This window comes from Canis lupus, chromosome X, assembly GCF_011100685.1.
Source record: "Canis lupus familiaris isolate Mischka breed German Shepherd chromosome X, alternate assembly UU_Cfam_GSD_1.0, whole genome shotgun sequence".
Classification (NCBI taxonomy): domain Eukaryota; kingdom Metazoa; phylum Chordata; class Mammalia; order Carnivora; family Canidae; genus Canis; species Canis lupus.
In genome coordinates, this window is record NC_049260.1 from 27,676,767 (window position 1) to 27,693,365 (window position 16,599).

The 16,599-nt window shown below is 35.0% G+C and overlaps 1 protein-coding gene across 1 annotated transcript in view; it reads right to left on the bottom strand.

Moving 5' to 3' along the window:
* Positions 1-16,599, bottom strand: part of DMD (dystrophin) — a 2,084,073-nt gene that overhangs the window by 1,220,789 nt on the left and 846,685 nt on the right. Inside the window, 2 exon segments of the mRNA NM_001003343.1 lie at positions 8,137-8,307; positions 13,936-14,091. Coding sequence (NP_001003343.1) covers positions 8,137-8,307; positions 13,936-14,091 — 327 coding nt within the window.

Consider the following 16,599-nt stretch of genomic DNA (forward strand, 5'->3'; position numbering starts at 1 on the left):
TATGTAATTTTTCATGGGAATGATAGTGTAACAGACTTTAGAAATAAGTAATAGTTCTCATGCTTTTATAGCTAAAAGGAGTGATGAGTTGAAGCAATTATCCAGATAATCTAGGACCAGAGGCCAGATCTCTTTAAACTGTGAAAGGTGATTGTTTAAAAAAAAATACAGGATACGGCTGACTAAACTGAATGTAGAACTTATAGCTACTTGTATTGCATTATCTAGCGGTTCTCAAACTTTGCTGAATTATTAGAGACACTGGCTATACTCAGGCCAATTAAGTCATAATCTTTGGGGAAATGCTCCAGGCATTGACAGGCTTTTAAATTTTCCCGGGTGATTTCAGTGTGCAGCCAATGCTGAGAACCAATTGGAAAACAAAATGATGCATTCTGTCACAAGATTTTATTGGGTGATTGCCATTACATTTTAGGATTGAAATGACAGCAGAAAGAAAATTGAGGAAACTTATCATTGTTCTTCCTCATGTTGAATACTATAAAAATCTGTCCCTGAAATCTAAGTGAAAATCACAATGACTTGTTATTGTGGCTATTTAGACATCAGTCATTATGCATTACTTAACACCCTGAATTGAATTCAACATTTGTGTGTATGTGTGATTCTTTCAGGCAACTCTTGATATCCCACCACTACTGTTAATAAAATATAATGGTCAATTTATGAAAAACAGTAGACAGGAACTATCCAAAAAGCTGATGAATTCAAAGTTTTACAGAACCAAAATAATTTTTCCAGGGAATTATATTTGATCATTTTAATTTTTTACATAAAACTGTGAATTTTAAAAGGGCTTTAATGTAGCTGAATTATTTAGTGGCTTTGAATTTTTGACTACTGAAACTAAATTAGGAATACATAAAATCTGCTAGTGGTTAAATCAGAAAGTCATATAGATTAAACTTTGCTGAAACTTACATTTTCCAAACATAATTATCATTAGAGATATAAACTTCTATTTAATCATGTAATTATTTACTTTCATACAGTTATATTTTTGTGCTCAATTCATATGCTAAATAATTGTAGCCATAATGGGATATTGAGAATTGACTTACTTATCTCCAACTAATCAAAGTGATTTTAGGACATTAACAAATAATTCTTAAAATCTAAAATAACACCAGTGGCAACCGACTATAGGACATAATATGAGACAAATGCATACAGGATTTTCATTTTATTATTTTCATGCAGACTTATTTAATCTGCACTTTAAATTTATTCATTGTGTATATTTTTCTTATTGTAGATGACAAATTACTTTTTCTGTCATTTTAGAATTATATAACCTTAAAATTACTAGAAAATACGACTTCTAATAATTATAGTGGGAAAAATCATTTAAATCAAAGATAGTATTGGATTTTAGTTACAGATTGCTACATGCCAAGACTTCTATTTACGCATCTATAAAATGGGAATATTTGATCAGATTGTTCATGTTTCCATTTGTTCTAAAACTTACCACAATGTTAGAAGCACATCAGCATTTTTCTCTTCTCTCAAAAAATGCCTGTCATTATGTTTTAATTGTCATCTCTTAAATTGCAATTTATTTTATTGAATGGATATTTACTGAGCATGCCCTATGGGTCATTATTATATTATGTGCATGGGAAACATCAGTGAACAAAACACACATTTTTCCCTTCTCTTGGCAAGTGAAATTGTTAAAGCCCATGTAGTAGTCCAAGAAGGTAGAACCTGTCATGACAGCCCAGGGATCCCCAGGTGCTGCTAATCTGTTCTAGTTTGCCTTACCATTTCCTTCCACAGTGTCTGTTTCTACTCTATAGACATCAGGGTTTCTGATCTCAATCTGGCAAACTCCCTTAACAGAGATTTGTAAGGTATAAAGGGGGAAAATGTCTTATCAAGAAACTGTCACTAACATGACAGTTGCAGTCTTTTCAAGGCATCTCTGTTGTCCAAACCATGCAGCTAGGAGTGATCCATTCCTTCAAAATTGTTTTGTTTTAGAGAGAGAGAGAGAGAGAGAGAGAGAGAAAGAAAGAGAGAGAGAAAGAGAAAGAATGAGTGAGCAGGCAGCAGGAAGGGGCAGAGGGAAAGAGAATCTTAAGCAGGCTCCACACCCAGCACAGAGCCCAACACAGGAGTTGATCTCACGACCCCGAGGTCATGACCTGAGCTGAAATGAAGACTTGGGTGTTTAACAGACTGAGCCACCCAGGGGCCCCTCAAAATCTTAATATTAATTTTTCCCTCTATATCACCACTCTAATGGAGATAGACTGAATTTCAAAATACAGGGAAAGAGCTACTGAGCTTTAGGAATTTCAAATTAGCATTAACAGTTAACTTTTTGATTCCTATTATTAAACTTTTATCTCATTTCTGCTATTATTCTAAAAATGTCTGCTTCCTGTTATTTGAATTTAAAATGTTTTCTTTTACCTTTTAAAACTTTGGACTACTTTTTAACTGTATTCATTCTTTCCTGCTGTACCTGCAGTCTAGAAGCATGCTCATAAGGTGAGAGCCTACAGGACAGCTTCCCTTGCTTCCAGCTGTGCTTGCAGCTAATCAGAATTGATGCCATCCTAGATACTTCTGAAAGTTCTCCCATTCTTTCTCTTCCTAATGCCACGAAAATCTGATCTGGGGTACCTAAGAGATTGTCAGGTTTATAGTCTTCCCCAAATGCATGCAACATTTAATCATTTCAAAATGTTTTTTATACCACCCAGTATCTTTTGGGAGGCTATGTGTTCTAACACCTATGGTTTTGAACATGTGACTATAGAATTTTGAGCAGGAGTAAAACCTAAATGAAAGATTCTGTTTTGGAAAGTTCACGTCTATGACATTGTTGGCCTATCAAAAGGACAGTGACAAACTCCTGATACTCATTCATTAAGAAGACACAGAAAATCCAGGGTCAGGCTCATGGCATTAGTTTTGCATGGAAGCATGTTAACAGAAAAATGTCAACATAAACCTTTTCATTATGCCTATTATAAGAATATTTTTCAATTTATTTATTTATTCATGAAAGACACAGAGAGAGGCAGAGACACAGGCAGGGGGAGAAGCAGGACCATACCCCGACTGAAGGCAGATGCTTGACCGCTGAGCCACCCAGGTGTCTCTTATTATAAGAATATTAACAGAAGTGCTATCTCATTTATGACCCTAATTTTTCTTCTATATCTAATTTGAGAAAAAAATTCTCACTAGTACATTAAAACTATTTCTTTTTTTCATTAAAACTATTTCAATTAAATTTTTAATAGTTCTAACACTTTGAATCTCTGATATGTTTGCTTCCATTTCAGTTATACAAGATGAATAAATAAACTTTATAGATCTGTTGTAGAATTTTTGCCTATACCTAACAATACAATATTGTACACTTTAAAAATGTTAACTGGGTAGATCTCATGTTAAGTATTCTTTAGCACAGTAAAAAAAAAAAAAAAGTATGTCTACTTTTTAGTTTGTCCAATAGGAAGCTTGGTGCTAAATTTTTTTAAAGATTTTATTTGTTCACTTACTTGACAGAGACAGAGAGAGGTGGGGGGGGGGGAGAGAAAGCTCACATTTGGGGAGGAGCTCAGGAGAAGGGAGAGGGAAGGGTAAAGAATCTCAAGCAAACTGTGCTGAGCGTGGAGTCCAACACAGGGCTTGGTTTCAGGACCTTGAGATCATGACCCTGAGATCATGACCTGAGCTGAAATCAAGAGTCAGATGCTTAAGATGCTTAGCCCACTGAGCCACCCAGGAACTCCAGCTTGGTGTCAAATTTTAAGGCTTTTTTTTCTCCTCTGCCTATTCTACTATCCATGGGATATTGTGAGCATATTTCTGTACATGGTTTCCTACTATGATTTTCCCTTTCTCTAGTTTTCTAATTTATTTGTGTTTTTTTAAGATTTTATTTATTTATTCATGACAGACACAGAGAGAGAGAGAGATGCAGAGACAGAGGCAGAGGGAGAAGCAGGCTCCATATAGGAAGCTCAATGTGGGACTTGATCCCGGGTCTCCAGGATCACACCCCCTGGGTCGAAGGCAGCGCTAAACTGCTGGGCCACCGGGGCTGCCCTATTTGTGTTTGATCAGATGAATCATATGCACCTCTTTAAGCCACTATATAAATATTTGGAACTAGATACATAATAAATAAGTATAATTAAAATAGAGTAAAATTAAGGCTCAAAAGATTTAATTGTAGTCAATATACTTGAAGGTATACTCTGTTTGAATAAACTAAAGATCAAATGAATACTTCATTAGTAACTAAATGTAATGTATAAGAATATTTTTATTTAGACATTCAAATGTTTTATGTATAAATAAATATAATGTTCTTAGATCAACAGAACTGAAAGAAATTCAGTAGAAATAAATGAAACCCTTTAAAAATAAATTGGCACTATATATTCAAATTTTCTCTAAGTCAAAAACATTTGGAATGATAGGCAAATACATTCAATGTATTGCATTTAAATGAATACTCAATTTATTTTTAAAAAACAATCTGACATTTATCCTTTGAAATGGCAGACAAGACTTGAACAGTTGGGAGTCAAGTTCTCCCTCTACCAAGAAAGCATGTGAAATGAGAAAGTACTAAGGAATCATGGGGTTTCATTTATGAGTTTGAATTTTTTTTCATTTTAAAAAATTATCGTAAGTGTGACCACTTTATATCTGTAGGTCACATGTTTTTATTATATGATTGTGATTTTTAAAAAAGCTTTCAGCACCTTCCAAGTGAATTTCTTGAACAAAGTATGTAATTTGGATGCAAATGTGTATACTTTTACTTGACCACTAAGGGGTCCTAGAGTATATCATTAGCAGCTTAATGTTCAAAAGATCTGGAAGGGATGGTAAATTATATATATATAAAAGAAATGCTACTTTTCCATACTTTTTTCCTATTGGATTTCAAGTTAGTATTGCTCCTTGGTTTTATGGAAAATACTTTCCAGATGGACCTAAGAAGCTGATACATCTTCAGGTCACTCAAGACTTCTAATATAATAAGGATAATCTAGAAATGTTTAAAAGTTAATTAAATGATAGTATGATATTTTAATGATTTCATAGTGAAGCTAGTGCAAAATATATCTCCTTAGGTGACTTACTCAATGACCTTATGGGGACTGTGGAATTCAGAGTTCTTGTGTGGCATACTTTCATAGTTTCACCACATCCAATTGTAATCTATAGGTAGAGTTTTTAAAATCCCCTTCATTTTCAGCTCTATTCCTTTGTGCACCATTGTGGTAGCATTCTAAATTATATTTATAAAGCTATCCCATCGCTATGAGCTGAAATGAGTCCCTTCAACATTCACGTGATCAAGTCCTAACCCCAGGACTTTAGAATGTGACCAAATTTGGAGAAAGGAAACTTAAGAGACAATTAAGTAAAATAAGGTCATTATAGTGGGTCTTCATCCAATATGGCTGGTTTTTTTATAAGAAGAGAAATTTAAACACAGGCCAGTACAAAGGGACAATCATACAAGACACAAGAAGACCACTATTTACAAGCCAAGGAGAGAGTTCTCAGAACAAACCAACCCCGCCAAAACCTTGACATCAGACTCACAGATGCCAAAACAGTGGAAAATAAATTTCTGCTGTTTAAGCTACCCATATGTGAACGTTTGTTACAGCCAATCTAGCAAACTAGTATAGCCATTAAACTGGATATGAACAATAAAAAATATTTTTAAGGGAAGGGTGTTTTAAGGGAAGGGCGACTGAGAATAAAACCTAGATTCTTTTCATGACTCTTCTCCATGCACTCCTTGCATGTTTTACTATATTTCATACTCTAATAGATCATTAGTCTTATCTGGGCCTTTTTGTTTGTTTTAGAGTAGTTAATGGTAGAAATTGCCATCAGTAGGACACGGGTTTTTATAAGGAGAAACAGATGATGCAGATCTTTGTCTACCTTTATTTTTTTTAAAGATTTGATTGATAGATTGAGAGAGAGAGGGAGAGAAAGTGCCAGCACAAGCAGGAGAAGAGGCAGAGGAGGAGAGAGAATCTTAAGCAGGCTCCACCCCCAGAGTGGAGCACCACATGGGGCTCTATCCCAGCACCCTGAGATGATGATTTGAGCCAAAATCAAAAGTTGGAGGCTCAACTGAGAGAGCTACCCAGGTGCCCCAGTATTTTCCACCTTTATCTTATGATGTAAAATATAGGGGTGATACTGATGTAGCCAAAGCTGCTATGTGTCCCCCAGAATACATCCCCTCTTTCTCAAACAAAATCTACTCATCATTTTAGCAGGACACACCGTCCAGTCAGTTAGGACCCATCTTTCACCATCTTCTCTGGAAACTAAATATGATCATGTGACTAACTTCTAGAAAGTGAAAGATGAGCAAAATAATGCATGGAGCTTTTATAACAAACACATCTTTAAGAGACCGCTGGTGTCCTCCCTCCACTTCCGGTTTTCCCTTCCTGTTGTGGGCTGGGAGGGAGGTATGGCAGTGAGCAAGTTTTACTCTATGCATAAATACAAATACCCCGAGGACTGCAGAGCAGTGAAATGAAAAGGACCTCCCTCTTGTGAGAATTTCATGGAGCAAAACACCTTCCCCTATCCAAAACCATCTGCCTTACATGAGATAGAAATAAACCTCTAACTTCTTGGAGCCATGGTATTTTTTTGCTTATTTCTTACAGTAGCCTACCCCGCATCTAAGTATATGATTTCCGCTGGTTCAAACTAAATTATCACACACAAAAAATAAAATAATTGTTTGGGTAATAATGAAAAAAAGGCCATTGTAATTTTTAGCCTGTACCCTCTGTATTTGCTACTATAATGTCACAATATGTATAATTCTGAGCTAATAAATGCAATTCAATATCTTATCTCTACCACTGATCTATTCTGGGTGGGAAGAGGAAGAAATCATTCACTACTACTTACTTGAAAAATACTTATGTAACAACATTTTACATCTACCTGTCCCCTGAATTTATATGGAGGAAATCAGTTTTCAGTTTTGGTGGAATTGTATGATTATAAGTTTTTACATAATGCAATTAAAATTTCCCACCTTTCGATAATCTAAATAGCCTTGTTGAATTAAAAGTAAAACACAGATCCCTTTAACATCTCACTGATACAGGCAAGTGTTAGCTAATTAAAAAAAAAAAAAACCAAGGAGATAGAGTATGGCTATGATATTTTTTAAAAATGCCTAATGGTTCAGGCAAAGTTTTAGGTGAAAACACAGTATTAATATTGGCAGTTCCCTTTATATCAACAGACTTTCAAGTAGTCTAGTAATGAATCAACTGAAAAAAAATAAGTTATGAGTACCCTGACCTTACATTTTTAGGGGAGCAATAATATCTGACTGGCTGTCAAGAGATAGAGTAAGAATTTACCAGCTAGGATTAAAGGAAACCCTGTGCCCCCTTTTTTTTTTATGATAGGCACACAGTGAGAGAGAGAGAGAGAGAGAGAGAGAGAGAGGCAGAGACACAGGCAGAGGGAGAAGCAGGCTCCATGCACCGGGAGCCTGACGTGGGATTCGATCCCGGGTCTCCAGGATCACGCCCTGGGCCAAAGGCAGGCGCTAAACCGCTGCGCCACCCAGGGATCCCCCCTGTGCCCTTTGGTGGTGGAAATGATAGCAGCCACATAGACCCCTTGAGATTTTTTTTTTTCAATTGTGACATCAGTAATCTGTTGATCTTGCGAGTCCTCTCCAGCCCAACTGTCTGCAGTCTCTACATCCCTGCTCTGGTCATGGTGGTGGGGTCCTTCTAAGCAGTCTGTCTGAGGCAATTTAGGGAATGCTGAATCTCATCTTTGGAATTCACTTTCTGACTAATGATGAAGGTACTTTTAAGGACTTACTCATAACCTACCTAATTCTAAACAAGCTTTGGGGAGATTCTTGTTAAAGCTGTCCACCAGCTTTACCATGATTCAGAAATACACAGAGTTAAACTCCTGATGAATTTTTGAGGAAAGAGAATGTAAAGCAAGATAATACTTATATTTCTACCACTGTTGCACATTAAGAGGTCCTTATACTTCACATTACTGTGTGTTTCTTTGTGTGTTAAAAATAACCTTCAGTGATAAAGGTTTTACCTTTCCCCAGGCAACTTCAGAATCCAAATTACTAGGCATTCCTTCAACTGCCGATCTCTTCGTCAGTTCCATATCTGTAGCTGCCAGCCATTCTGTCAGGGCATTCATTTCCTTTCGCATCTTACGGGACAATTTCAAGCATTTTTCCAACTGTTGCTTTCTTTCTGTCACCTGAAAAGAATGATGATAAAATGCAATTTAGTTTACTCTTTCAATTCAGGTTTAGTTACAGCCACTTAATAGGAACTTTAATATTTCTGTCATTTCACAACAACCTTTTTCTGGGCACTTGGGTGGCTCAGTCAGTTAAGTGTCTGCTTTTGACTCAGGTCATGAGCCCAGGCCAGGTTCCTCAGATTGAGGGACGTGGGATTGAGCCCAGCATCTGGCTCCCTGCTCATCAGGGAGTCTGTTTCCCCCTCTACCTCTTCATTCTGCTCATGTTCTCTTTCTCTCATGCTTGCTCTCTCTCACAAACAAATTTAAAAAAAATCTTTAAAACAATTTTGTTCTTATTTTTTTAAAAATAGTATTTTAGAAAAACCATATAGTCTATTATTGGTGAATAAACAGTCTAGGGAAGATGAGATCCTTTCTCCAAAAGACTATGTTATGTCAAGTAGGAAAAAAAAACCAACTGTAATTATTTTCTTCAATACAAATAAAAATAATTAATGGTCAAAATTTTATTTATTTTCATTTTTTTAAGATTTATTTATTCATGAAAGACAGAGAGGGAGAGGCAGAGATATAGGTAGAGGGATAAGCAGGCTCCCTATAGGGAGCCTGATGCGGAACTCGATCCCAGGACCCCAGGATCAACACCTAAGCCAAAGGCAGATGCTCAACCACTGAGCCATCCAGGTGCCCCTATGTTCAAAATTTTAAAATATATTGATTGATGTAAGTCAAACCAAATAAATTACACATTTCTCTTTTTATTTTAGATTTTATTTATTTATTCATAAGAGACACAGAGACATAGGCAGAGGGAGAAGCCAGTTCCCCGCTGGGAGCCCAATGTGGGACTGGATCAGAGGACCCTGGATCACGCCCTGAGCCAAAGGCAGACTCAACTACTGAGCCACCAGGCATCCCATTATAACACGTTTCTTTTAGAAAAGCTTCAGTCATTTGTCACATGGATGGACAAAGTTTATAATCCTCCATAGACAAATGAGGATTGCTCTTGCTTGTAAGGAATCAAAATGCAGAAAGAATATAGTTTCTCTCAAGTGGCAAAATTATTTCGGTAATACTTAAAATAGTCAATTTTACTGTCATTGCATCTGTAAAGTGTCTTACTTCTGCAGAAAAACAACAAAAATAGTAAGTCACTTCCCCTTTAAACATATTTTGCCATCCAATGAGGGAAAAAAAAAAACTCCAAAATACAAGTTTCACCCTTATTAATAGAGAAAATCATGACCTGATTTTGTATTCCAGCTCTCAGTGTTTAGAACTAAAACCCTCAAAATTAAATTCTTACACATTCTCACAGGGAGAATTAACAAACTTATACTTCTCCACAAACATTGTGTTTAGGGTCTAGGCTGGTTGGTTTAATAAAAAGCCCAGAAACTCTTCTGATCGATCTGTCTATACACACACAATCACACATACACACACAGATGAATATATATGAATGTATAAGAATCCAGCCATAAGAATGAAAAATGCCAAAGCAAGCATGTCTCCAAAAAATTTAAAATGCTACAATCAAAATAAACATACTGGAACTTTGACACAAATTCAAAGTACTCCACAAAATGTATTAGTTTCTTTAACAGAGGTGTCTGTATATTTTTTAAAAAATGTTTAGTTGCTGAAGCTGCAAATTCAATTTTTTTTTTCTTTTTACACATTTGCCCCTTCAGGGAAGTAGAAGTATCTGCCCTTTCACCTGCAAGGATTTGATTTGTGTATGGGAGAAAAAAAATAGACCTTACAGTGTGTTTCTATGCATGGTTATTTTTTTCTACGCACTATTGGTAGCAAAAGAAATACAGATTCAATATTTTAAAGAAATCCTATCTTCCCAGAGCTAATGCATTATTGATTTTTATTTATTCTATTTTGTTTATATCCAGCTAAATAGGTTTTAATAAAACAGGAGACACTGCCACCTTAAGGAAAATTGAGTTTTACACTTGTGTGTGTGTGTGTGTGTGTGTGTGGAAAAGGGATACATTTCAAAGAGTGCCACCTGCAGTACAATGCCTCAGCAGTCCCTGGTTCATGGGTAAATGCATGTGTGGTTGACAGGACTACTGCTATTTATGGATATTTCCCTAAAAATCAAAGCATAAAGAAGCCATAGAAGAAACGCTTCAAGTTTTATTCATTGAACCATTAAGCTAAGTTGATTATAATAAACAAATAAAAATATGTCCTTAAGAAAAGTGCTATGGACTGAACTACATCCCCCCGAAATTAATACACTGAAGCCCAAAAATCAATGTGACTGCACCTGGATATAGGATCTTTAGGACGTAATTAAGGTTAAATGGGATCATAAAGGTAAGACCCCAATCTGACAGGATTGTGGCCTTATTAGAAGAGGAAGAAAGATCTCCCTCCCTCTCCCTCTATCACCTCACACCCCACTTCCTCCCTCCTTCTTCTTCTCTCTCCCTCCCGGTCCACCAGGAAAGATCACAAAGAAGATGTGGCTTCTGTAAGCCAGGAAAAGATGCCTCACTAGGCTGACACCTGGATGGTAAACTTTCCAGCCTCCAGACTGTGAGAAATAAACGTGTGTTGTTTAAGCCACCCAGTCTGTGGTGTTTTGTTATGGCGGCCTGAGCTGACTCAGAGAAAAGTAACATACGTTGAACAGAGAGGCAAGTGTAACCATATAAATTCTGAAGATGATTAAACTAGAAGTGTTTTTGTCTTTTTTTACAGAAAAAAATAATAATATATTAAGATGGCCTTTGTTTTGTTTGGTTTTGTCAAATAGAACCACTGTTGTTCAAGGTGCTCCAAAGATTTAAGTGTATACAGCTTTTTCTTAGAGAAGGAATATTTGACTCACAGCATTTTTATAAGAGGATATTTATATATTCCTTTTATTACTAATGGTTCTAAATCTTTATTTCAAAAATAAATTCTTGCCCTACATTTATGCTATATTCTCTCAGGCTATTAAAACTAAGTATGATTTCTTAGTCATCTTTCACTTTGCTTTAATGTTATTATTAAATGCCAAATGGCTAAGGAAACATCAACTTTCAAATATGCATTTTCAGGGTTAAATAGGGCTTTGCATAATAGTTAATTTGGGGCACTAGTAGTCTTTTGACATCATTTTTTATTGCTTTAAATTCAGTGACTACTTTATGTAAAATCTACTCTTGCAAAGGCAAAGATTTTGTGCAAATTCTTCAAGGCAAAAGAAAATAAAAAGGCCCAGACAACATTTTATACTTGAAATAACAAAGAAACCACCTTTTCCCCAAATACACTTTTTATTAATAAAAAACTATCTATCAATACTTTAAAGTCACAGAGATCAAATCATAAATTTTTGAGTACAGAGAATAGCTTTCTAAAAATTAACAAACTATAGCATTAGGAGTAATATTAGAGATTATTCAATTGATGTTAAATATAGAATAAATGGCACCTGTCAAAGTCTATAAATACTAGACGAGATACCAAATGCAGATTCAACTTTCCCCTCTGTGGTTATCTTTAACATAGTGATAAACTTCTCCAGAAGGATTTAAGGGTATTTTATTCTAGAGGTAACTTGATGGGCTATACAAGCAGGTGAAATGTATTTTATTTCAAGAGTATCCTCATGTTTTACTATTTACTGTGTATCAGTGTTCCCTACTTTTTAATCAAATAAGAAGGAAAATATTTTGCCATAACAGGACAGTAAGCTGTCATTCAAAACATATGAAATATAAATGAGAAGGTTTTTAAAATTAAAGACTATCAGCTAATATGAATAGTTATTTCCAGATTTCCATTTTAATCTAAAATTCACTTTCTCTCAGTGAAGTGTAAGTTGCAATTAGTAGCTTTAAGACACAACCCTCCATCTACTTCCAGGGTGAAATGTTAAAAATTGTTTCTGCATGGCTACTTCACAAATAAGGGCACAAATTTATATTTGTGTCTGTGGTAAAGTGACAATTTTCTCACTGATGTTGTTATGTTTAATGAAGTTGAGAACCTGAGCCATTAAAATATACTCTGTTCTCCTCACTGATCCCACTAAAGCTCTTTCAGTCAGAATGAAATTAAAATGTACAAATTTTTATTTTTTTCTGCTTTGGCCTTTATTTTGTCTTTCCCCACTAAGCACTAGGAAAGTTAAAGAACCCCTCACTTAAAGGTACTTGCTTAAAGTACTTAAACTCTTATTTATTCATATATGGCCATAAATGCCAATAATAGATAACTTATTTGCATAAGTTTAAGGAAATAAGCATGAAATTTATTAATAAAATACATTTATTCCCTCAAATATCAGATAATATTTTAAGCTATCACCATTTTTAAAGACATAAATTAGTATTTTATTACTATGTTAATACTTTAAACTTTAGCTGAGCACCAAAAATATTTTAGGGTTCAGAGTAATATAAAAAAATAGCATAGAAAAGGCCAGGTCAGCCCTCGACGTTAACAACTCGTGCCTTTTTTTTTTTTTTTTAGGATTTTATTTATTTATTCATGAGAGACACAGAGAGAGAGGCAGAGACATAGACAGAGGGAGAAGCAGGCTCCTAACAGGGAGCCCAATGTGGGACTCGATTCCAGACCTGGGATCACACCCTGAGCCAAAGGCAGACACGCAACCACTGAGCCACCCAGGCATCCTGACAATTCATGCCTTTATGACTACTTTTTAGAATTACTATCATTATTTTGAACCATCAAAGTTCTAAATCTATAGAAAATATACAGAGAATATTTGATTTAAGGGAAGTGAGATAACTATCCTAGTTAATCCACAGTTTGGGAAAGGGGAGAGATGTAAACATCTTTAATTAACAGTGAAAGGGTGGGGGGCGCCTCAGTTGGTTAAGCATCTGCCTTTGGCTCAGGTCAAGATTCCAGGGTTCTGAGATCCAGCCCTGCATGGGGCTCTCTGCTCAGCAGGTATCTGTTTCTCCCTTTCCCTCTGTTCTTGCTCTCTCTCTCTCAATAAATAAAAACCTAAAAAAAAAAAAAACAAACAGTGACATGGAATTAATCATTGGACTCTATCAGGACAAAAATAAAAAAAAAAATCATAGACCAATAGGACTTAACCGGCAATCCATTCTACCTCATTAGCCAAATGTGGTGGATTATGCAAGACTTACCACACAGGGAAATAACTTCTATGGAATGTGACAACTCTATTACACCTAATGTGGTCTATGTGGAAAGTGTCAACTTCATTGTATCTAAATATAAGTAAGGGCATTAGTTTATAAGAGGCTCCAGCCTTTAAGTCATCACAGTAAATTTATACAATGAAAAGAAGGCAAGTTTAGAACAAAGAAACCCTTTTAGAACTATCCAGTGTGCCAATAAAAATCTCCCCGAGCTGTACACACTTTTTAATGTAGGCTGGAAATAAGATCCTTATTGTGTAATTGTTGTTCTAAATAAGAACCGTACACGGGAATCCATCTCTCTCTCTGACTATGCATAAATGTATGTACGTATCTATGTATTGAGAGAAAATGATTAGACTTTCCAAGACATTAATTGTGCATCATCACTGCCTCTTGCTTTGCCATTTCAGAGGAAAGTGGTAAGTAGCCCATGTCTGTGGTTCCAGGGCACACGCACCTTTGCTCCCAGCTCATTATAATGCAATTTCAAAGCTGTAACTCTTTCATCAAGCTCTTTCGGGTTTTCCGTCTGCTTCTTCTGTACAATCTGACGTCCAGTTTTTATTACCATTTCCACTTCAGACTTCACTTCACTCAGACTTTTATACAAGTTCTAAGTTAAAACATAAAATATAATAATAAGCAACAGTATCCAATTTACACTATAATAATTAATAAAAAGAAACAGAGGTAGAGATTACCTTAACTGCCATTCTATGTTTACAGTTTTAATATAGTAGCATTTTGCGGCTATAACCAATATCTAGCTTTTGCACTTTCTATTGATGTAATGTTTTTATATGTGATTACATACACAGATATAGACATTCAGAGTTGGTAATTATTCTCACCAAAGTAAGTAAGTATATACATCATGAGTATATTTAGTTTTACAATTCAAGTTGATAAAGATTATTCCTAAAAGTTATAGTATTCCTGTTTTAAATGTTATATAATACTAGCTGTGAATTTGGAAAAATTCATTGACTTTTTCATCAGGTATTGAGAGTCTAGTACAGCAGATAGTATTGGATTCACTAGAGAATCAGTGGTGGCCAAGACAGACACATTCACTGCTGTTCTCACACATTTTTGTGGGCATAAAACATCTAAATTTCCAGATCATAAATTCAACATATATTAATTAAATCATATAGAAGGAAGGAAGGTAATTTTAAATATGTTAATTGCATTATATAAATGTGTTTTCTTAATGGGGTTGATCAATTAGATATAGTAGACACACAAATATTATTTAAAAACTCATGTCTACCTCAACCCTAAAGAACACATACATTATTTCACAAAAGTACACTGCTTTAACAAAGCCTAATGAAATGTGTCATCACACAAAGGACTTTTCTGGAAAGATATGTGTATGTATAAATGCATGCATGCACACACATGTGCTTATGTGTATATATGTATACAGGCATATATAATAGTTTACACTATACATTGTTGCTTTAATCTGTTCAGTGGTAAGCATTAACAACTACATGTTTTACTTGTACTACACAATAAAGTTACTAGTAGATAATTGCTTTTTCTTTGGAATTAGGACAAAATTTGGGTTTATTTTCTCTTTTCAGTTTAAAATCTATGCCTATAGGCACCCCGGGTAGCAGTTTAGCGCCGTCTTTGGCCATGATCCTGGGGACCCAGAGTCGGGTCCCACGTCAGGCTCCCTGCATGGAGCCTGCTTCTCTCTCTGCCTGTGTCCCTGCCTCTCTGTGTGTCTCTCATGAATAAATAAATAAAATCTTTAAAAATAAATAAGTAAAATCTATTCCTAAAACAACACATTTTTTGTAAAGGCTTACCAAATATCCTACTTGTTAAAGCTGCATACATAATCTATTTCCATCTTAATCCCTTCTTTGGTGGTTGTTTTGTGTTAATCTTCCTTTACTAATAATTTTGGGTTCCTGTCTTAGCTTTCCAGATGATTTTTTTTACTTCATTTTACTACTTAGAAATTATATAAATCAGTATGTAGAAATACTAAATCAGTAACTGTACAGAGGGAATCAACTCTGTGAATTTTGGAATCAGAGGTATTTCCAAATGATATACTCTTTAAACATTAAAAAAAAGTCAGAGATTTACTCTTATGTCGAAAGTGCATAATACAGTTAGCCATTAATACCATATCATTCAGTATGTAGAGAAAATGCTCATCACTGAGGGAGGGAAATATCCTTTGTATTTATTTGCATTCATGTTGAGAAAACTTTTTTTTTAAGTAAACAAAAATTTCTTGAAGGCAAAGGCAATGACTACAGTGCATGCAATAGGGCATCTTAAGTAATTGAAAAAATATAAAAGTTGAAAAGATATCCTTATGGAAAGACTATTGAATTACTCTTGACATTTAAACCAGAACCAGAAACAAACTGGGAAAGTATTTGGAAAATGTTTTCCTGTGATGAGTCAGGGCACAGTCGCAGTTGGTTAAGGAAGGGTGGTTTTCACCTCATACCTACTAATGGACAAGTTTTCTCATGTACCATTAGAGACTTGATCATGGAAGGGAACAGCTCTCCCTTTGGTAATATGTTTAATCATGATGATAGTATACTTGAGTCATTTGCTTTCGATTCTTTTAGCAAAATTTAAGAGGAGATATCTTCCTACAAATCCCTAATGTTGCTCATCTAATATCAGCCAATAATCAGACATTATTATATTCAAATTTTCTTTTTCAAGGTGGGAATTTTTATATAATGATACCACTAAAATGCAGCCTGTATTATGAAGAAATGTAATTGCATAAAAATATTTCAGAACTTTTCATGAAGAAATATATGTATCTATAAAGTTTTTGTTAAAAATTTACTTTCCCACTCACAATAATATGACTGAAATGCATCTAAAGAGTTTCTTTTAAATTTATGTTATGGATTAAATGCATAAGCAATACTTAAAACACAAAGTACTAACTAGATAACCTTTTTTACCTTTAATAACATTCAGTGCCTTTGTTTTATGTGAATTTCTACTCAGCTCATAGTAAACATAGAGTTATAATAATAGCTGTATTACTCTAATAGATGCCCTCAATACTCAACCTTATGTTATCAGAGGAGTCATGTGACTTGGCCAATTTCCAATAATTGCA